A 22,976-nucleotide genomic window follows, 5' to 3' on the forward strand; every position below is an offset into this window, starting at 1 on the left:
AGGGCATGTTCAGCCTTTCAGATTGTTCCTTAATTAACTTGGAAGCCATTGCAGGCTTAAGTAGGAATGGGATCTGCCTTGTGGAAAACACATTGGAGAAAGGCAGGTATGAAAACAGAGGGACTAGTGAGGAGACTTTTGCAGTGGTCCAGGTGAGGAATGATGGCTTGGACTAGAGTGATGACAGTGGAGATGGCAATAAATGGGCATATTTGAGACATATTTTATAGAAGTAAAAGATATGGCTTGTTGATGGATGCAGAAGGTAAGATGTGGGAGGCATTAAGGATCCCTGACAGTTTTTGGAATGAGAAACTCAATGGACAGAGATGCCATTACCCAAGATGTGAAGCACAGGAAGAAAAGTGGATTTAGGACAGAAGATCAGGGCTCTGTTTTGACAAATTAAATGTGAGATGCGTGTAAGATATTCAAGTGGAGGTGTCAGACAGGAAGGTAGATACATGGTTTTAGAGCTCAGAAGAAGAGTCATTGTTGAAATACAAATTCGACAGTTGTTAGTGAAGAGAGGCTCTTGGGAGTCATTATTATCAGCTTTAGATTTTTTTTTAAATGTCAGGCTGACCTTGTACTGTTTTATTTGCCTTCTCTTTTAAATACTGGAGTCTGGCTCTTATTACACCTTTTAGTCTCCTATCTTAATTATCCAATCTCTGACTCACTTTGCAGTTTTCTAATTATATCATAAAGGCAGAGTGTTATGATAGAAAGATATATTTTCTGGTTATTTGTGTGCCTTGGGCAAATCACTTAGGATCTCTGGATATTAGCTTCCTATACATAAAAGAAATGAGTTGATTGTTTTCAGTTGAAAAATATCTAGGATTATATAAGAATTACCTGGTTATGTCTGTTTCTCTAAGCAGGATCCATCACTGGACCCCTGGGAAATTAGATCTTGAGGATATTTTGCAATCCACATCATGACCAGCAATTAACAGTTAAACCAAACACTGTTAATGTCAGTCTCAGATACTATTACTGTAATGCAGAATAGCATTTCTTCTGCATTTGTGGATATAATATGTATGGAAAAGATAGAAATTCAGACATTTACTCATCAAAGTAGCATCACAGTTAAATCCAAGACAAACTTGTTTTACTGAAAATTCCTATTGGATAGTCATTCTTCAAGTGAAATTAGGAGTAATTTAAATATCATGGTCCCTGGAGAAGGAAATGACAGCCCATCTAGTATTCTTGCCTGGAAAATCCCATGGACACAGGAACCTGGTGGGCTATGGTCCATAGAGTTGCAAAGAGTTGTACACGACTTAGTGACTAAACAGCAGCTGCAAATATCATGGTGAATCCTAGAAGATGTAATAGCCTAGATTATCGGCCACTGACACATATGACAGCATTTTCTAATCTTCTTCAAGGTAAAGCTATACAAAGCATCACCATTGTCAGCAGTTTTCCCCTTACCTCAGTGACAGCAAAACTTCTCTTGCCGCAGGGAACCACCTTATACCACTTGTCATGCAGCACATCCATAAACCCGTGTGATTTGTATTGACTGATTAGCTCGGATATATTGGAGGTAAAAGGAGAGTTGGGAGGGAGACCAATGCCGTACCCTAGAAGAAAACACAATCTCAGATGAGTGTTTCACTTAAGAATTTCCTGAGTTGTTGCCACCACACCTGATATTGCTGTCAGACCTGGTAACAACGACATAGTAAGCTTTCACCATCTTTCCCTCAAAAGACTCAGAAATGTCCTAGGTATGATTACCTTGGATCTGCTACTTCTCTGAGTAAAAGAGATGAGTCCAGAAAGGAGAGAAATGATTTGTGTACTGTGTAGTAGGGGTCCATTGTATTCCAAGGCTTTCTGCCCTTCCCTTCAAGGTATTTTTCAGAAGCCATCTTTCAGGTCTTTACTAGGGCTAGGATTCCCTATCTACTTCTCCCAGAAACCCTCATCTGGACCTTAAAAACACAAAATTAGTTAAATTACAATCCCTGGCCTATGAAATACTCTCATCATTGGTCATGCATAACCCTCTTTTACTTTTATTTTTAATAATAGAATGAGGCCTTGTGAATGTACAGTTTAGCATAAGTACTAAAACATCAACAAAAACTTGTCAAAAAAAAAAAAAGGACTCTGGTAAAACCAAGTGTTGAAGCAAATGTAGATCAGTAAGATCACTTATTCATTGCTTGTGGGAATGCAAAATTGATGTACTCACTTTGGAAAACTGTTTGCTATTACTTTATATAGCTGAAGATTTATATGCTCTAAGACACACAACTTTAAGTACATTCCTAAAGAACTCCTCCACAACTAGACCAGGAGATATGGTTAAGGATGTTCTTAGAGGCATTTTTTATAACAGCAAAAATTGGAAACAACAAGAGAATGAGTAAATAAATGTGAAATATTTATACAATAGAATGTTGCATAGTGTGAAACATATGAATGATATGGAATAATATGGATGACTCAGCAACACTAAGTAAAAAGATCAGTCTCAGAAGATTGCAGCATGAATCCATTGTGTAAATGTAAAAACATTAAAAACAAACCAGTATATTTTTAGGAATTCATATATATGTGATAGTTATATTTAGAAAAAATCAAGAAAATGATAAACCAAATATCTGGGACAACAGTTATTCAAGGCAAGAGAGGCAGGGGAAAGGATGAAGGAGGAGCTTGAAGAAGGTGTAATTTGTTGTCAGAGTTTTAATTAATTAGCTTTGACTCTATATCTTCACTTGGTCTAGGGCTTTACTTGGTTTCCAAACTGTTACTTGACTGTTAATCTCATTGACAAGCCATGTGGAAGAGCTAATTACCTACGTTTTGTCTTTAACTATTGGATTGTATAGTTGAAAAAAGATGTATTGCTGTCAAGATGATTGAGGAAGACAAACTGAAAATATAGCTAGCTCTTTTTTTCACATGCACATACAAAAGGCTATCAAGAATATAGAGATGTACAGCAGAAACTAACACATTGTAAAGCAGTGATACTCCAATCAAAATTAATAAAATAATTTAAAAATGAAGGCAAAGAAACCAAGAAACAAAAAACATATGCACATAACTTTTTATAAATAGATAGTCAGCAAGGACCTACTATTTAGCATAGGGAACTCTACCCAATAATCTGTAATAACCTAGATGGGAAAAGAATCTGAAAAATAATAGATATATTTATCCATATAACTAAATCACTTTGCTATATACTTGAAATTAATACAACATTGTAAATCAACTATAATATAAAATAAAATTTTTTAAATGTTAAAAACATCCAAAGATACTTCATGGAAACAAATGCTTCCTATCATGTTTCCATCTTACAATTTATTTCCAAAGACATTAGTTTTTGTTCTTTTTTAAAATTGTAGATACACAAGCCCTTTTTAAAAAGTTGATTTATTTTTCATTGAAGGATAATTGCTTTACAGAATTTTGTTGTTTTCTGTCAAAACTCAACATGAATCAGCCATAGGTATACATATATCCCCTCCCATATCCCTCCCCATCCCACCCCTCTATGCTGATACAGAGCCCCTCTTTGAGTTTCCTGAGCCATGCAACAAATTCCTGTTGGCTATCTATTTTACATATGGTAATGTAAGCTCCCATGTTACTCTTTCCATACATCTCACTCTCTTCTCCCCTCTCCCTATGTCCATAAGTCTATTCTCTATGTCTCTCCATTGTTGCCCTGTAAATAAATTCTTTAGTACCATTTTTCTAGATTCTGTATATATGTGTTAGAATAAAAATGTTTACCTTTCTCTTTCTGACTTACTTCACTCTCTATAATAGGTTCTAGGTTCATCCACCTCATCAGAACTGACTCAAATGCATTCTTTTTTTATGGCTGAGTAATATTCCATTGTGTATATGTACCACAACTTCTTTATTCATTCATCTGTCCTTGGACATCTAGGCTGCTTCCATATTCTAGCTATTGTAAATAGTGCTGATATGAACAATGAGATGCTTGTGTCTCTTTCAATTTTGGTGTCCTCAGGGTATATGCCTAGGAGTGGGATTGCTGGGTCATATGGTGGTTTTGAGGAATCTCCTCATTGTGTTAGTTTTTTTGGGAATCTCCATACTGTCTTCCATAGTGGCTGTATCAGTTTACATTCCCAGCAACAGTGCAAGAACTTTCCCTTTTCTTCACACCCTCTCCAGCATTTATTGTTTGTAGACTTTTTGATGAGGGCCATTCCAACTGGTGTGAGGTGATATCTCATTGTAGTTTTGATTTGCATTTCTCTAATAATGAGCGATGTTGAACATCTTTTCATGTGTTTGTTAGCCAATTGTATGTCTTATTTGGAGAAATGTCTGTTTAGCTCTTTTCCCTACTTTTTGACTGGATGGTTTGTTTTTCTGGTATTGAGTTGTATGAGCTGCTTGTATATTTTGGAAATTAATCCTTTGTCAGTTGTTTCATTTGCTATTATTTTCCCCCATTCTGAGGGTTGTCTTTTCACCTTGCTTATAGTTTCCTTTGCTGTGAAAAAACTTTTAAGTTTAATTAGGTCCCACTTGTTTACTTTTGTTTTTATTTCCATTATTCTAGGATGAGAATCATAGAGGATCTTGCTTTGATTTATGTCATTGAGTGTTCTGCCTATGTTTTCCTCTAAGAGTTTTATAGGTTCTGGTCTTACATTTAGGTCTTTAATCCATTTTGAGTTTATCTTTGAGTATGGTGTTAGGAAGTGTCCTAATTTCATTCTTTTACATGTATCTGTCCAGTTTTCCCAGCACCATTTATGGAAGAGGCTGTCTTTGCCCCATTGTATATTCTTGCCTCCTTTTTCAAAAATAAGGTACCCATAGGTGCATGGGTTTATTTCTGGGCTTTCTATCTTGTTTCATTGGTCTATATTTCTGTTTTTGTGTTAGTACCATACTGTCTTGATGACTGTAGCTTTGTAGTATAATCTGAAGTCAGGAAGGTTGATTCCTCCAGTTCCATTCTTCTTTCTCAAGACTGTCTTGGCTATTTGAGGTCTTTTGTGTTTCTATATGAATTGTAAAATTTTTTGTTCTAGTTCTGTGAAAAATGCCTTGGTAATTTGATAGGAATTTCATTAAATCTGAAGATTGCCTTTGGTACTACAGTCATTTTCACAATATTGATTCTTCCTGCCCAGGAACATGGAACATCTCTTTATCTGTTTATGTCATCTTTGATTTCTTTCATCAGTGTCTTATAATTTTCTGTGTACAGTTCTTTTGTCTCCTTAGGTAAGTTTATTCCTAGATATTTAATTATTTTTGTTTCAATGGTGAATGGGATTGATTCCTTAATTTCTCTTTCTGATTATTCATTGTTAGTACATAGAAATGAAAGTGATTTTTGTGTATTGATTTTGTATCCTGCAACTTTGCTAAATTCACTGATTAGCTCTAGTAATTTTCTTAGAGTATCCTTAGGGTTTTCTATGAATACCAGACCACCTGATCTGCCTCTTGAGAAACCTGTATGCAGGTCAGGAAGCAACAGTTAGAACTGGACATGGAACAATAAACTGGTTCCAAATAGGAAAAGGAGTACATCAAGGCTGTATATTGTTACCCTGCTTACTTAACTTATATGCAGAGTACATCATGAGAAACGCTGGGCTGGAAGAAACACAAGCTGGAATCAAGATTGCCGGGAGAAATATCAATAACTTCAGATAAGCAGATGATACCACCCTTATGGCAGAAAGGGAAGAAGAACTAAAGAGCCTTTTGATGAAAGTGAAAGTGGAGAGTGAAAAAGTTGGCTTAAAACTCAACATTCAGAAAACGAAGATCATGGCATCTGGTCCCATCACTTCATGGCAAATAGATGGGGAAACAGTGGAAACAGTGGCTGACTTTATTTTTTTTGGGGGGGGGGGCTTCAAAATCACTGCAAATGGTGATGTCAGCCATGAAATTAAAAGACGCTTACTCCTTGGAAGGAAAGTTATGACCAACCTAGACAGCATATTAAAAAGCAGAGACATTACTTTGCCAACAAAGGTCCGTCTAGTTAAGGCTATGGTTTTTCCAGTGGTCATGTATGGATGTGAGAGTTGGACTGTGAAGAAAGCTGAGTGCTGAAGAATTGATGCTTTTGAACTGTGGTGTTGGAGAAGGCTCTTGAGAGTCCCTTGGACTGCAAGGAGATCCAACCAGTCCATTCTGAAGGAGATCAGTCTTGGGTGTTCATTGGAAGGACTGATGCTGAAGCTGAAACTCCAATACTTTGGCCACCTGATGAGAAGATCTGACTCATTTGAAAAGACCCTTATGCTAGGAAAGATTTAGGGCAGGAGGAGAAGGGGATGACAGAGGGTGAAATGGTTGGATGGTATCACCGACTCAATGGACATGGGTTTGGGTAGACTCCGGCAGTTGGTGATGGACAGGGAGGCCTGGCATGCTGCGGTTCATGGGGTCGCAAAGAGTTGGACACGACTGAGCGGCTGAACTGAACTCAACTGATGTTCAGTATTATGTCATCTGCAAACAGTGAGAGCTTTACTTCTTCTTTTCCAATCTGGATTCCTTTTATTTCTTTTTCTTCTCTGATTGATGAAGCTAGGACTTCCAGAACTATGTTGGATAATAGTGGTGAAAGTGGACAACCTTGTCTTGTTCCTGATCTTAGGGGGAATGTTTTCAGTTTTTCACCATTGAGAATAATGTTTTCTGTTCAGTTCAGTTCAGTCACTCAGTCGTGTCCAACTCTTTGCGACCCCATGAATTGCAGCACGCCAGGCCTCCCTGTCCATCACCAACTCCCGGAGTTCACTCAGACCCATGTCCATCGAGTAGGTGATGCCATCCAGCCATCTCATCCTCTGTTGTCCCCTTCTCCTCTTGCCCCCAATCCCTCCCAGCATCAGGGTCTTTTCCAATGAGTCAACTCTTCGCATGAGGTGGCCAAAGTATTGGAGTTTCAGCTTCGTATATGGCCTTTACTATGTTGAGTTAGGTTCCTTCTAGGCCCAGTTTTTGAAGAGTTTTAATAAATGGGTACTGAATTTTTTCAAAGGCTCTTTCTGCATCTATTGAGATGATCAAATGATTTTTTATCTTTCAATTTGTTAATATGGTGTATCACATTGATTGATTTGTGTATATATTGAAGAATCCTTGCATTCCTAGAATAAACCCTACTTGATCATGGTGTATGAGCTTTTTGATGTGTTGCTGAATTCTGTTTGCTAAAAATTTTTGAGTATTTTTGCATGTATTGGCCTGTAGTTTCCTTTTTTGTGTTGTTTTGTCTGCTTTTGGTATCAGGGTAATGGTGGCCTCATAGAATGAATTTGGAAGTGTTCCTTCCTCTGCAAGTTTTTGAAAGAGTTTTAGAAGGATAGGCATTAGCTCTTCTCTAAACATTTGATCGGAGAAGGCAATGGTACCCCACTCCAGTACTCTTGCCTGGAAAATCCCATGGATGGAGGAGCCTGGTAGGCTGCAGTCCATGGGGTCGCGAAGAGTCGGACACGACTGAGCGACTTCCCTTTCACTTTTCACTTTCATGCATTGGACAAGGAAATGGCAACCCACTCCAGTGTTCTTGTCTGGAGAATCCCAGGGAGGGGGGAGCCTGGTGGGCTGCTGTCTATGGGGTTGCACGGAATCGGACACGACTGAAGTGACTTAGCAACAGCAAGCGTTTGATAGACTTCTCCTGTGAAGCCATCTGGTCCTGGGCTTTTGTTTTTTGGGGGATTTTTGATCACAGCTTCCATTTTAGTGCTTGTAATTGGGTTGCTCATAATTTCTATTTCTTCCTAGTTCAGTCTTGGAAGATTGAACTTTTCTAAGAATCTCTCCATTTCTTCCAGGTTATCTATTTTATTGCCATATAGTTGTTCATAATATCTTTTATAATCCTTTGTATTTGTGCATTGTCTGTTGGAACCTCTCCTTTTTCATTTCTAATTTTGTTGATTTGATTCTTCTCTCTTATCTTCTTAATGAGTCTGGCTAACAGTTTGTCAATTTTGTTAATCTTCTCAAAGAACCAGCTTCTACTTTTATTAATCTTTACTATTATTTCTTTTACTTCTTTTTCATTTATTTCTGCTCGGATCTTTATGATTTCTTTCCTTCTACTAATTTTTTTTTATTTTGTTCTTCTTTTTCCAGTTGTTTTAGGTGTAAAGTTAGGTTGTCTATTCAATGTTTTTCTTGTTTCTTGAGGTAGGATTGTATTGCTATAAACTTCTCTCTTAGAACTGCTTTTGCTGCTTCCCATAGGTTTTGAGTTGTGGTGTTTTCATTGTCATTTGTTTCTAGAAATTTTTTGATTTCCCTTTTGATTTCTTCAATAACCTGTTGGTTATTTAGAAACAGATTGCTTAATCTCCATGTGTTTGTGTTTCTTACAGTTTTTTTTTTCTCTTGTAATTGATATCTAGTCTCATAGCATTGTGGTTGGAGAAGATGATGCTTGATACAATTTCAATTTTCTTAAGTTTACTGAGGTTTCATTTGTGACCCAAGATGTGATCTATCCTGGAGAATGTTCCATATGCACTTGAGAAGAAGGTATATTCTTCTGCTTTTGGATGGAATGTCTCGAAGTTATCAATGAGATCCATCTCATCTAATGTATCATTTAAGACTTGATTTCCTTATTAATTTTGTTTTTTGATGATCGTCCATTGGTGTGAGTGAGGTGTTTAAGTCTCTTACCATTATTGTGTTACTGTCAATTTCTCCTTTTATGTCTGTTAGTGTTTGTCTTATGTACTGAAGTGCTTCTATGTTGGGTGCATAGATATTTCCAATTGTATGTCTTCCTCTTGGATTGATCCCTTGATCATTATATAGTGTCCTTCCTTACTCTTGTAATTTTCCTAATTTTAAGGTCTATTTTGTGAGATATGAAGACTGCTACTCCAGCTTTTTTTTGCTTCCCATTTGCATGGAATATATTTTTCCATCCTCTCACTTTCAGTCCATATGTGTCTTGAGGTCTGAAGTGGGTTTCTTGTAGACAGCATATATATGGGTCTTGTTTTGTATCCATTTGGCAAGTCTGTGTCTTTTCGTTGGAGCATTTAATCCATTTACATTTAAAGTAATTATTGATATATATGGCCTTCCCTCGTGGCTCAGATGGTAAAGCATCTGCCTACAATATGGGAGACCCGGGTTCGATCCCTGGGTCGGGAAGATCCCCTGGAGAAGGAAATGGCAACCCACTCCAGTATTCTTGCCTGGAAAATCCCATGGATGCAGGAGCTTGGTTGGCTACTGTCCATGGGGTTGCAAAGAGTCGGACATGACTGAGCGACTTCACTATCACTATCACTATTGATATATATGTTCCTTTTGCCATTTTCTTAATTTTTGGGGTTGGTTTTGTAGATCTTTTTTCTTCTCTTGTATTTCTTGACTATATAAATCCCTTTAACATTTGCTGTAAAGCTGGTTTGATAGTCCTGAATTCTCTTAACTTTTGCTTTTCTGAAAAGCTTTTTGTTTCTCCATCAATTTTGAATGAGATCCTTGCTGGTTACAGTAATCTTGGTTGTAGATTTTTCCCTTTCAGTACTTTAAATATATCCTGCCATTCCCTTCTGGCCTGCAGAGTTTCTGTTGAAAGATCAGCTGTTAAGCGTATGGGGTTTCCCTTGTATATTACTTGTTACTTTTCCCTTGCTGCTTCTAGTATTCTTTCATTGTGTTTAGTCTTTGTTAGTTTGATTAGTATGTGTCTTGGAGTGCTTCTTTTTGTGTTTATCCTGTATGGGACTCTTTGTGCCTCTTGGACTTGATTGACTATTTCCTTTTCTATAATGGGGAAATTTTCAACTATAATCTCTTCAAAAATCTTCTCATACCCTTTCTTTTTCTCTTCTTCTTCTGGGACCCCTATAATTCGAATGTTGATGCTTTTGATATTGTCCCAGATGTCTCTGGGGCTGTCTTCAGTTCCTTTCATTCTTTTTACTTTATCTGCTCTTCAGAAGTTATTTCCACCATTTTATCTTCCAGCTCACTGATTTGTTCTGCTTCAGATATTCTGCTATTGATTCCTTCTAGAGTATTTTTAATTTCAGTAATTGTGTTGTTTGTCTCTGTATGTTTATTCTTTAATTCTTCTAAGTCTTTGTTAATTGATTCTTGTATTTTCTCCGTTTTGTTTTCAAGGTTTTTGATAATCTTTACTATCATTTTTATGAATTCTTTTTCATGTAGTTTGCCTATTTCCTCTTCATTTATTTGGACTTTGTGTTTCTAGTTTGTTTCTTCATTTGTGTAGTATTTCTCTGCCTTTTCATTATTTTTTTTCTTTTACCTTATTGTGTTTGAGGTCTCCTTTTCCCAGGCTTCAAGGAAAGTTGAATTCTTTCCTTGAAGAAGGTTGAATTCTTTCTTCCTTTTGGTTTTTTCCCTCCTAAGGTTGGTCCAGTGTTTTGTGTAAGCTTCATCTACAGTGAGATTTGTGCTGAGTTTCTGTTTGTTTGTTTTTCCTCTGATGGGCAAGCTGAGTGAGGTGGTAATCCTGTCTGATGATGATTGGCTTTGTATTTTTGTTTTGTTTGTTGTTTAGATGAGGGGTCCTGCACAGGGTGTTACTGGTGGTTGGGTGATGTTGGATCTTGTATTCAAGTGGTTTCCTTTGTGTGAGCTCTCACTATTTGATACTCCCTAGGGCAACCCACTCCAGTACGCTTGCCTGGAAAATCCCATGGACAGAGGAGCCTGGTGGGCTGCAGTCCATGGGGTTGTGAAGAGTTGGACACGACTGAATGATTTCACTTTCACTTTTCACTTTCATGCATTGGAGGAGGAAATGACAACCCACTCCAGTGTTCTTGCCTGGAGAATCCCAGAGATGGCGGAGCCTGGTGGGCTGCTGTCTATGGGGCCGCACAGAGTCAGACACGATTGAAGTGACTTAGCAGCAGTAGCAGTAGCAGCAGGGTTAGTTCTCTGGTAGTCTAGGGTCTTGGAAGGCCTAGTGGCCTTGGAAGGCCACTCTAAAGGCTCAGGGCTTTATCTTTGTTGCTCCTGGTAACAGTGTTAGGCTTTTTAGGTACCACCTAGGAAGGCAGCAGTCAAACAGGGCTGGTCTTCCTGGGGTGAGGAGTCCACCTCCAGCTCAGGACAGTGCAGTGACTCAGGTCTCTGGGCACATTGTGTTACTTCACTCAGGAAACCTTTGGTGCAGCTTTTCTGGTCATGGCTCAGGTTTTGTGATCTTAGCACATGAGAGTCCAGGAGTAGGTGAATTGAGCTTCTCTTTCTGGGCTCTGGTCTTGTAATTCACTGAAGGAACGTCAAGGCCATGTGTTCACTAGTCTGTCTCCTCCTCTGATTACACAAGTCCTTTTTAAAAAAATATATGAGGCTTGACATTTGTGTATAACTAATAGAGAAGAAATAAATAATACGGAAAAAATTTTGCATTTTAAAGAGCTGTATGTTTTTTCCCCTTGGTAATTTTGTTTGTTCCTTTATAATGGAGAGTCAAGGAAATGATGACAATGTCAAGAGCATGATTAGAGTTTTCCATTCAAAGAGCTATTTTGAGTGCCTATTTTGTGCCTAGTAGTTCTGGTTTGAAAGGCAAGACTGACAATAAAAGACTTTACCCGGGCAGTCTGTTCTTCAGTTGATGTTATCATTAAATACCATTTTTTTCTTTCTGGCTTACTTCACTCACCAATACAGTATACTAACGCATATATATGGAATTTAGAAAGATGGTAACAATAACCCTGTGTACGAGACAGCAAAAGAGACACTAATGTATAGAACAGTCTTATGGACTCTGTGAGAGAGGGAGAGGGTGGGAAGATTTGGGAGAATAGCATTGAAACATGTAAAATATCATGTATGAAACGAGTTGCCAGTCCAGGTTCAATGCACGATACTGGATGCTTGGGGCTAGTGCACTGGGACGACCCAGAGGGATGGAATGGGGAGGGAGGAGGGAGGAGGGTTCAGGATGGGGAACACATGTATACCTGTGGTGGATTCATTTTGATATTTGGCAAAACTAATACAATTATGTAAAGTTTAAAAATAAAATAAAATTAAAAAAAAATTTTAAGATAAAAAATACCATTTTTTTTTAAAGTAATGGGTAACTATAAGGAAGTAACAAAGTTTCTTTAGAAATGTTTATTATAATGAATGCTATTGACAATTCAGTTGCACAGACATTCTCTCAGTACCTGTTTGCATGTCAGGCACAATACTAGTCATGTGTATAATAATATTCACTGACATTCACACATTTATTCATTCACTCATTCATCCATTCAATGAATATTTACTGAGTGAATAGGCACTGTGTTAAGTGGTTGGGATTTAGCAGTAAGTAAGGTAAATATAGTCTCTGCTGTCATGGCGTGTATCCTCTTAGGGAGGCAGATACTAAACAATGTATTGCATAATGATTATTTCATTACAACGGAGACATCTAAGGTTGTACCAGCTTGTGGGAGAAGGACGGAGACTTATACAAACAAGTAAGGACTTGGAACTATCTGGTGAGTGTGATCAGAATAATTAGGCCAGGTTTGCTGAATAATTTATATTTTTTCCTCCTGAGGCAATAACTTTTAACAACAACAACAACAACAACAACAATTTCTAATACTATAGAGGGCTTACTATTTGTCAAGTACTGCTCAGTAATGGACTTTTTGCATGTCTTACTCCAGTTTATAGATCTTGCAATAGTCTAAGATTGCACACTAGTTTGTGGCATACAGGTCAGTTAAATCCTTCTGGGGTTCTAATAATGAGAACCTGAACATACTGAGCCCTAATGTGTGCCAGATACCACCCATGCAGGATATGTATTACTTAGTTCAGGTCAGTCGCTCAGTCGTGTCTGACTCTGCAACCCCATGGACTGCAGCAATCCAGGCTTCCTTGTCCATCACCAACTTCTGGAGCTTGCTCAAACTCATCTCCATTGAGTTGGTGATGCCATCCAACCATCTCATCCTCTGTCGTCCCCTTCTCCTCCTGCCCTCAATCTTTCCCAGCATCAGGGTTTTTCCAATGAGTCAGTTCTTCACATCAGGTGGCCAAAGTATTGGAGTTTCAGCTTCAGCATCAGTCCTTCTAATGAATATTCAGGGCTGATTTCCTTTAAGACTGACTGGTTGGATCCCCTTGTAGTCTAAGGGACTCTTAAGAGTCTTCTGCAACACCACAGTTCAAAAGCATCAATTCTTTGGTGCTCAGCTTTCTTTATAGTCCAACTCACTTATCCATACATGACTACTGGAAAAACCATAGCTTTGACTAGATGGACCTTTGTTGGCAAAGTAATGTCTCTGCTTTTTAATATGCTGTCTAGGTTGGTCATAGCTTTTCTTCCAAGGAGTAGAGATTTAAAGACTGAGCAAATAAATGGCCTAATGTCACACAGATCACAGTTGGCAAAGCTAGCATTTGAAATTGGGTCTGCTTGAGTATAAAAACCAGTGCTTCTTCCAATGTATCCATTATAGCATGAGACCAAGGCAAAGGAATATTTGACATATTCCTCCCCTTCAAACAGCCCCTATTACTACAATCATATTGATATAAAATCCCCAAGCCAGGCAATACAGTAAAAACCTACAATCATCTAACTGGTGGTTTGTTTGTTCTTCTTCCTCTAGTTGTTTTAGATATAAGGTTAGATTGTTTACTTGAGATTTTTTGTGAGGTAAGAGTGTATTGCTATAAACTTTCATCTTAGAACTACTTGTGCTGTATCCCATAGGTTTTGGACCATTGTGCTTTTGCTTTGTTTTCATTTTTTTTATTTCCTCTTTGATTTCTTCAGTGTGAACTGGTGGCTTGAATTCAGAGGATACAAATATACATATTATTCATAGGCAGATTTTGTCATAACTTTTTGTAAATTGTGTAAATACAGCATAAGTATAGCCCCAACTGGTATGTGATCGTACATAAATGAGGAAATTAACTAGCAAGGATCCTTCCTGCCTATATTGCTTCTCCTAAAAATCCTCTTAAAGTCAGTAATTCCAGTCCAAGTTAATGTAATCATTGCAGAATTGTTTTTGTTTTTCACTTGATAACTATTTATTGGACACCTATTCATCACTTTCACAAATAGAGGTTGAATGCTATTCTGTCTCAGACACTCAGCCAAGTGCTATAGAGTTTGCAGTGTAGTGTAGTGTTGGTTGCTCAGTTGTGGCCAACTCTTTGAAACCCCATGGATGCAAAGAAAGTTTAAAAATTTTTTAACTTTAAGAAATCTTTAAGAAGAATCTTTATGAAAGTTTAAAAATCTAAAATTAATAGTTATGATATCAGATCAGATCAGTCGCTCAGTCATGTCCGACTCTTTGCGACCCCATGAATCGCAGCACGCCAGGCCTCCCTGTCTATCACCAACTCCCGGAGTTCACTCAGACTCACGTCCATCGAGTCAGTGATGCCATCCAGCCATCTCATCCTCTGTCGGCCCCTTCTCCTTCTGCCCCCAATCCCTCCCAGCATCAGAGTCTTTTCCAATGAGTCAACTCTTCGCATGAGGTGGCCAAAGTACTGGAGTTTCAGCTTTAGCATCATTCCTTCCAAAGAAATCCTAGGGCTGATCTCCTTCAGAATGGACTGGTTGGATCTCCTTGCAGTCCAAGGGACTCTCAAGAGGTCTTCTCCAACACCACAGTTCAAAAGCATCAATTCTTCAGCGCTCAGCCTTCTTCACAGTCCAACTCTCACATCCATACATGACCACAGGAAAAACCATAGCCTTGACTAGATGAACCTTTGTTGGCAAAGTAATGTCTCTGCTTTTGAATATGCTATCTAGGTTGGTCATAACTTTTCTTCCAAGGAGTAAGCGTCTTTTAATTTCATGGCTGCAATCACCATCTGTAGTGATTCTGGGGCCCAGAAAAATAAAGTCTGACACTGTTTCCACTGTTTCCCCATCTATTTCCCATGAAGTAATAGGACCGGATTTACATATTTTAAGAATAGAATTTTGGCATTACAACAGAAGTATAAAAATTACCTTAAGGGAAAATGTTATGTTGAAATTGCAGATACATTTAGAAAAAATTGCTACATAAGAAATAATATTAAATCACTCTACTTCATCATGTTAAGGTTAATATGTAATTCACTGCTAAAAATAGATTACATTCTTTAAACATTTCAATTTTAATACATATATTAAATATTAATATTTTAATAATTATTAGCATTAATAACAATTATTATTAGCTAATTAAAACAACTATGCATATGGAATATAGGGAAAAACAGGAAAAATAGTTATGTGGCAATTAGAAGAGGTATGTGTTAAAAGACATAAAAATAAATTTTATTCAGAAACATAAAATAGTAAAACCTTGAAGATTTTATTTCTGTCCTCTTTGTCAGCTGTTTTTCAAATTTGATTGTGTTCATTGGTCAAAGAATTCTTATGTTTAAGTTGCTGACTCAACTTAGCAGCCTGAGTTGCTTTCATTATCATTAGAAATTCGGCTTTGCAATAAAGATGAGGCTGACTATTTTGTGGTTGATGGATGAAGCAAAATGGAATCCTTCAACCCTAGAGATGAAGGCTTCAGTCACCCTGGAAATTGGATACAGCTTAATAGCCCAAAAGAACAATTTTCAGAATAGAATTTTGATATTTTACCCATGGATAAATCAGCTTGACTAAGCTAAGAGTGGTAGAAATGTATTTTGGCTAGCAAGTGTATAGTTAGAAATTCATAGACTACAAAAACCTTCCTGAAATGTGGTTGGAAAATAGATATTTTGAAAATAAGATCTTAGTGTTAAAAACACCTCTGGAAGAAAGATCAATTCAGTTTTATAGTCTGTCCTAGGAATACAATAATTAGCTACTCCAGGGCAATGGTTGAGCATATTTTGGAATAGTTTTAAACTTAAAGGAGATTTTAAAAATGGGTTTCCCTTATCCTCAGCACATCAAAGTGGAGATAGAGTGTGTGGAAGAAGCTGAGAAATATGAAGGCTATCTATCGGGATAGTTTTATAGTAAATTGGTCTCAATCTTTTAATTCAATATATTGAATAATAGCCTGGTTGCTCAGATGGAAAAGAATCTATCTGCAATACAGGAGAACTGGGCTTGATCCCTGAGTCAGGAAAATCCTTTGGAGAAGGAAATTGCAACCCACTCTAGTATTCTTGCCTTGAAAATTCTATGGACGAGAAGCCTGGTGGGCTACAGTCTAAGGGGTCACAAGGAGTCGGACACTATGAGCCATTAACACTCTCACTGTCACTTGTACTATGTGCTTGAACATGCTTTACATGTATTATTTTACTTCATCATCACAGCAACTCTGTCCTAGATGTACTATTCACAAACCCATTATGCAGATGAGGAAGCTGAAGAACAGATTGTGACTTGCCCAACTAACACAGTTATTTGGGAACAGCAACTCTATTCTAACCTAAGCACTCAAGACTCCGGAGCTAGTGCTTCAAGTGCTGTACTAAATAATTAGTGGAAAGCAAGTAAAAGAACAAACTCAAAAACAGGCAAAGGTCTTTGGCAGAAAGGTCACAAATCATTACTGTGCAGTTCCATTACTCTTTCTTCTCATTTGACCTTTACTGTCGGTTTACTCCAATGCATAAATTTGGGACATGTATTCAATTATCTCAATACTTTCTTTTTTCAGAGCACACAATATATCTTTGTGTCCCTGGTATATAGTTTTTAATAAGGCCAGAGACTTTCCACATGTTCTTGAATCTTTAATAGTTTTGGTTTGCTGCACTCAAGACTCATGGAATGGCTTCCAAGTCAGTGTGGACTGTTGTCTCTCATTTGCCGCCCATTGACCTTTTTTTATTAAAAAATTTTATTATTATTATTATTATTTTTTACTTTACAATATTGTATTGGTTTGCCAGACTCATCAAGAAACAAAGGGAGAAAAATCAAATCAATACAATTAGAAATGAAAATGGAGAGATCACAGCAGACAACACACAAATACAAAGGATCATAAGAGACTACTATCAGCAATTGTATGCCATTGACCTTTAGGTGTTAAATAAATGCAGAATGGTGAAGTTCAGAAGGGTATTTAGTAGTCACACTGAGTTGATATAATGTCATTACTACAGAGAGTGATGGCATCACTGACTCAATGGGCATGAGTTTGCGTAAACTCTGGGAGTTGGTGATGGGCAGGGAGGCCTGGCGTGCTGCAGTTTGTGGGGTCACAAAGAGTCGGACATGACTGAGCGACTGAACTGAACAGAGAGTGAATGTACCTTCAACATGAAGGAATCAATGTATTCCATTTTCCCTCTTAAGTTCCAAAAATTATTTAAACACTTTGGAAAGTATATGCAGACTTTTCAGGGTACTTTTGATTTACCTACATAAGGAAGTGATTAGGTATTTAGTCAAATACAACCTAGTGAGTTATATAATAGGGTATTAAATCATTTATTACATAACTGTTATATGCCTTGCATTGTACTAGATCCTGTGAGAGAATACAGACATATGGAACATTCCTGTAAGCTAATCAGGTAAAAATTGTTCATAAACTGCTTTTGTGCTATTTTATGCCTGTAAAGTCTAATTAATTAATAATAAAGTACACAGTTTCATAAATTCAAAAAACCTAAATGTTGTTAATGAAAAGCATATAATATTTTTTTAAAAATTTCATGAAGAGAGAAATATTCCATTAAAACCTATTAGATTAACTTTTTCTTTACAGCCACAGTCAAGAGCTTTATTAGTATCTCTATCACATTATTTTCTGTAACTTATAAGTGTCCTTACTTTGTGTTTTACCAAGTTCTGCTTTTAGATTGTAAACTTGTTCACAGAGGCTGTATTGAATTAAAATTTCGTCACCCAGAATAAACCAGCAGTGGCTTTCTAAAGAATAAACCAACAGTGATGAGAATATTCTCTGTATTCAAGACTATAGTCTTTCTGCTGTCTTTCAGAGAGAGTGTTTCCCTGCACCATTTTGTATTTATTCCCTTGGAAAACAATGTGGTGTCTGGAGATGATGGAGACTGTAAGACACCAAGTCTCATGAGCACAGATGGAAATGTAAACAGGGAACCAGTGGGGAGTTAATTGTGTGGCATCTGGCACTGGGGTCTGGCAGAGGCAAACAAGCCATTTCACCACTGCCTTTTGACAAGATAGAGTTGCCTCCTGAAAACAAAGGTGGAAAACAAGAGTCCCTCATTCTTTTACCCACTAAAAATAATTCATTGTTAACAGCTGTTAATGGCAAAAGGGACTTCAACTACCCAGTGTATCTAGGATAGAAAAAGGAAATAATATCCTTTCCATTTACCCAGATGCCACACAAATGGGAAATTTTCCATTGTTACATTGAAATGTGGTTATATAATCAACATTCTTTTGGTTTTCTAGTTTTTCTTTGGTTTCTCTCTTTTTGCCCTGCTACACATTTTTGTCTCTGTCACTGTTGTCTCAACAGAAGACCCCTATCACTAAATGTCTCTCTTCCTGTGTTCTATTCCAGGCTAAGGTGGAGGTCACTTTGCCTGGAAAGGGGATTGATTTCTCTTAGGAGAAGGCTCAAAGAAACAGCTGTTACATTCTCATTCATCACAAAAATGAAGATAGAAAAACACTCAAAAACTGCTGATGTGTTTAGGAGAGACAGAGACCAACTGTAGTCAGTTGGGGAACTGGAATCTGAATAGCCTTGATATACTAGTTAACATACAGGAAAGTATACTTTCCTGGAAACAGGACTTGAGCATCCCCATGGGATTACTTCTAGTCAAAATGCTTTCTGACAAGTGAGTATGGCTGTTCTGGGAGCCAGTGTGTACTGTCAGAGGAGGGAAGCTGGGACTTGGAGATGTGAAATTTGCTGGTTCAAACTATCTGCTCCATATATCAACTGTTGTCCAGAATGAAAGGAGCTACTGACAATGCAATCTTTTTTTGGTCCTGAAGTTTGATTGATTGTCTGACCAAGTTGAAAGCAAAAATTTGCTGCCAGTGGGGAGAAAGACAAACCTGAGGTCCCAAACAAAGTTTTGTTTAGGACACTTAGAGGTTACTAAATTACAGAGGTTGATTTTTTTCTACTTATTTTTCAACTAGTGGAAACATTTATTTAAGGACTATGAGATTTATATTCTAATTTCAGTATTATCATCTAATTGTGTGATTATGAGAAAGTAATATATTGTCTCTGAACTTTCTTGTGGATAAAACTAAGCAGCTTGCATTAAATCAACACTGGGGTCCTTTTAGTTGTAACACAATCATTCTAGTTTTAGTATCAGATTCATTATAGGATTTGGCCATTAGAAAATACAAATTAAATTAAAACTGGACTCCCTGTTTACTACACTGTGTCAACACTCCCAGATATCTGAAGCAACACTGTTTGGATAACAATGATATTTTGGTTGTTGTTTTTCTAACAATTGGATAAAAATATATTGGTGGAGTAGGTAGAAAATAAATACCTAACTTCAGCAACTTAATAGCTGAGTGCTTAAGAGCTGAAAATGAAAACAAGGGAAGATGAATAGCTCTTTGCCTCTGACACTGGCATTTGTGACTTGCTAGGTTGGCAAACAGCACATCCCGAGTAAAAGTGCATCAAGAATGATTGATTAATACCTTCGATGGCAAATGGCTTCCCCACAGTTAGAAGTTTGCAGTCGGCATCTACTGACACTTCGTAATCCAGAAGGGCTTTGTCCATGATGAAGGCATCTAGTTTCTCTGGATCATTCCTATGTTTAAGACCAAAAGAAGAAAAGTGGAAAATGATTTATTAATAGACAGGAAACACTAAGTCTGACAGCTAGCTTTTGTTTAGGGAGCAGAAATCTGGACAGTAGGGGCAGTCCAAGCTGGGCAGCTGCTGGCCCTGCCTTGGTGACATCTCACTGACCTGCAGAGAACAGACCAGGGGAAACAGACACTCTTAACAGAGAGCATGACATCTTTCCAGGGGTTAAATTGAACAACAAAACCAGAGTGACCCTGAATTGAGTGCAAAGGTAAATAGTCAAGGTTCATTTCTCATACATTAACTGAATGACCTTTTTTTTGGGTCATGCTACATGTAGGATCTCAGTTCCCCAACCAGGGATCAAACTCTCCCTGTAGTGGAAGTGCAGAGTCTTAACCACTGGACCACCGAATGAAGTCCTCCAAATGACTTCTTGGTGTAGGCATTATATTTATTGTTCTCCATACCCTTTATAATGACTCTGAAGAGGGAGGTGGGCTTCCCTGGTGCTTCAGATGGTAAAGAATCTGCCTGCATTGCAGGAGACCTGGGTTTGATCCCTGAGTTGGGAAGGTCCTCTGGAGAAGGAAATGACAACCCACTCCAGTATTCTTGCTTGGGAAATCCCATGTCCATGGTGTTGCAAAGAGTCGGACATGACTGAACAACTATCACGTTCATTTTCACTGGAAGGGGGTGGTAGTATCCTATTTTAATAAATGAAGGAATTGAAGGTTCAGAGAGTTGAAATAAGTAGATCCAGTTCACAAGCCAGTAAGTGTTGGAGCTAGGCGATCTCATTAATCAGTATGTGAAAATTCTTCATTCTTTCTGTCATGATCACTATCATATTCTCCAGAGATCAGGCATTATTTCACACTTGGGAGTACATAATAAAGAAGTGCAAATAACAGATCCAGCACTCTTGGGGAAAAAACAGTTGAGGTCTCTTTAAAGTCCGTAGCTGGTGTTTAATAAATGGAATAGGAAGCATATGTAAATCAGGTCTCTGTGGTCTGATTTATTAATATAACTCCAGGGATTCACGTTTCACTCCCATCCCAGGAGACAGTTCAGGCAAAAATCATTTAAAGGCAAGTATTTCTGACTGTATCAGTGAATTGGCTGTGGGCTGGGCTCAAGATAGCAACAGACACTTTGTGCATCCTTCTTGTATTCTTCCCCATTTTTTAACATAGGCACAGAAATCGTCCCCAGGAAGGTGGTCAGCACAGTTGAGTTCCACTTACAAAGGAGGCAAGGGAGAATGAGTTTCTCAGGGAACTGTTTAAGGTGTATGCAAATGACTCTTTGTTTTTAGCTATCTCAAAAAAGGTAGTTCAGTGGCTCAGTCTTGTCCGACTGCGACCCCATGAATGCAGCACGCCAGGCCTCCCTGTCCATCACCAACTTTCGGAGTTCACTCAAACTCACGACCATCAAGTCAGTGATGCCATCCAGCCATCTCATCCTCTGTCAGCCCCTTCTCCTCCTGCCCCCAATCCCTCCCAGCATCAGAGTCTTTTCCAATGAGTCAACTCTTCACATGAGGTGGCCAAAGTATTGGAGTTTCAGCTTCATCATCATTCCTTCCAAAGAACACCCAGGGCTGATCTCCTTTAGAATGGACTGGTTTGATCTCCTTGCAGTCCAAGGGACTCTCAGGAGTCTTCTCCAACACAACAGTTCAAAAGCATCAATTCTTCAGTGTTCAGCTTTCTTTACAGTCCAACTCTCACATCCATACATGACCACTGGAAAAACCATAGCCTTGACTAGACGGACTTTGTTGGCAAAGTAATGTCTCTGCTTTTCAATATGCTATCTAGGTTGGTCATAACTTTTCTTCCAAGGAGTAAGCGTCTTTTAATTTCATGGCTGCAGTCACCATCGGCAGTGATTTTGGAGCCCCCCAAAATAAACTCTGACACTGTTTCCACTGTTTCCCCATCTATTTCCCATGAAGTGGTGGGACTGGATGCCATGATCTTCGTTTTCTGAATGTTGAGCTTTAAGCCAGCTTTTTCACTCTCCACTTTCACTTTCATCAAGAGGCTATTTAGTTCCTCTTCACTTTCTACCCTAAGGGTGGTGTCATCTGCATAGCTGAGGTTATTGATATTTCTCCCTGCAATCTTGATTCCAGCTTGTGCTTCTTCCAGCCCAGAGTTTCTCATGATGTACTCTGCATATAAGTTAAATAAGCCGGGTGACAATATACAGCCTTCACCTACTGCTTTCCCGATTTGGAACCAGTCTGTTGTTTCATGTCCAGTTCTATCTGTTGCTTCTTGACCTGCATATAGATTTCTCAAGAGGCAGGTCAAATGGTCTGGTATTGCCATTTCTTGAAGAATTTTCCACAGCTTGTGGTGATCCACACAGTCAAAGGTTTTGGCCTAGGCAATAAAGTGAAATAGATTTTTTTCTGGAACTCTCTTGCTTTCTCAATAATCCAGTGGATGTTGGCAATTTGATATCTCGTTCCTCTGCCTTTTCTAGAACCAGCTTGAACATCTGGAAATTCATGGTTCATGTACTGTTGAAGCCTGGCTTAGAGAATTTTGAGCATTACTTTGCTAGCGTGTGAGATGAGTGCAATTGTGCAATAGTTTGAGCATTCTTTGGCACTACTTTTCTTAGGGATTGGAATGAAAACTGACCTTTTCCAGTCCTGTGGCCACTGCTGAGTTTTCCAAATTTGTTGGCATATTGAGTGCAGTACTTTGACAGCATGATCTTTTAAGATTTATAATAGAGCAACTGGAATTCCATCACCTCCACTAGCTTTGTTCATAGTGATGCTTCCTAAGGTCCACTTGACTTCACATTCCAGGATATCTGGCTTTAGTCCAGTGATCACACCATCATGATTATCTGGGTCATGAAGATCTTTTTTGTATAGTTCTTCTGTGTATTCTTGCCACCTCTTCTTAATATCTTCTGCTTCCATTAGGTCCATTACATTTTTGTCCCTTATTGTGCCCATCTTTGCATGAAATGTTCCCTTAGTGTCTTTAATTTTCTTGAAGAGATCTCTAGTCTTTCCCATTCTATTGTTTTCCATTTCTTTGCACTGATCACTGAGGAAGGCTTTCTTTTCTCTCCTTGCTATTTCTTTGGAACTCTGCATTCAAATATGTACATCTTTCCTTTTCTCCTTTGGCTTTCACTTCTCTTCTTTTCATAGCTATTTGTAAGTTCTCCTCAGACAACCATTTTGCCTTT

General features: G+C 38.1%; 1 protein-coding gene across 1 annotated transcript in view; it reads right to left on the reverse strand.

Moving 5' to 3' along the window:
- Positions 1 to 22,976, reverse strand: part of GRIN3A (glutamate ionotropic receptor NMDA type subunit 3A) — a 208,417-nt gene that overhangs the window by 46,027 nt on the left and 139,414 nt on the right. The window contains exons 5-6 of the mRNA XM_055579184.1: positions 19,631 to 19,746; positions 1,450 to 1,601 (exon numbers count right to left, since the gene is read on the reverse strand). Coding sequence (XP_055435159.1) covers positions 1,450 to 1,601; positions 19,631 to 19,746 — 268 coding nt within the window. The remainder of the gene's footprint in view (positions 1 to 1,449; positions 1,602 to 19,630; positions 19,747 to 22,976) is intronic.

This window comes from Bubalus kerabau, chromosome 4 (assembly GCF_029407905.1).
Source record: "Bubalus kerabau isolate K-KA32 ecotype Philippines breed swamp buffalo chromosome 4, PCC_UOA_SB_1v2, whole genome shotgun sequence".
Classification (NCBI taxonomy): domain Eukaryota; kingdom Metazoa; phylum Chordata; class Mammalia; order Artiodactyla; family Bovidae; genus Bubalus; species Bubalus kerabau.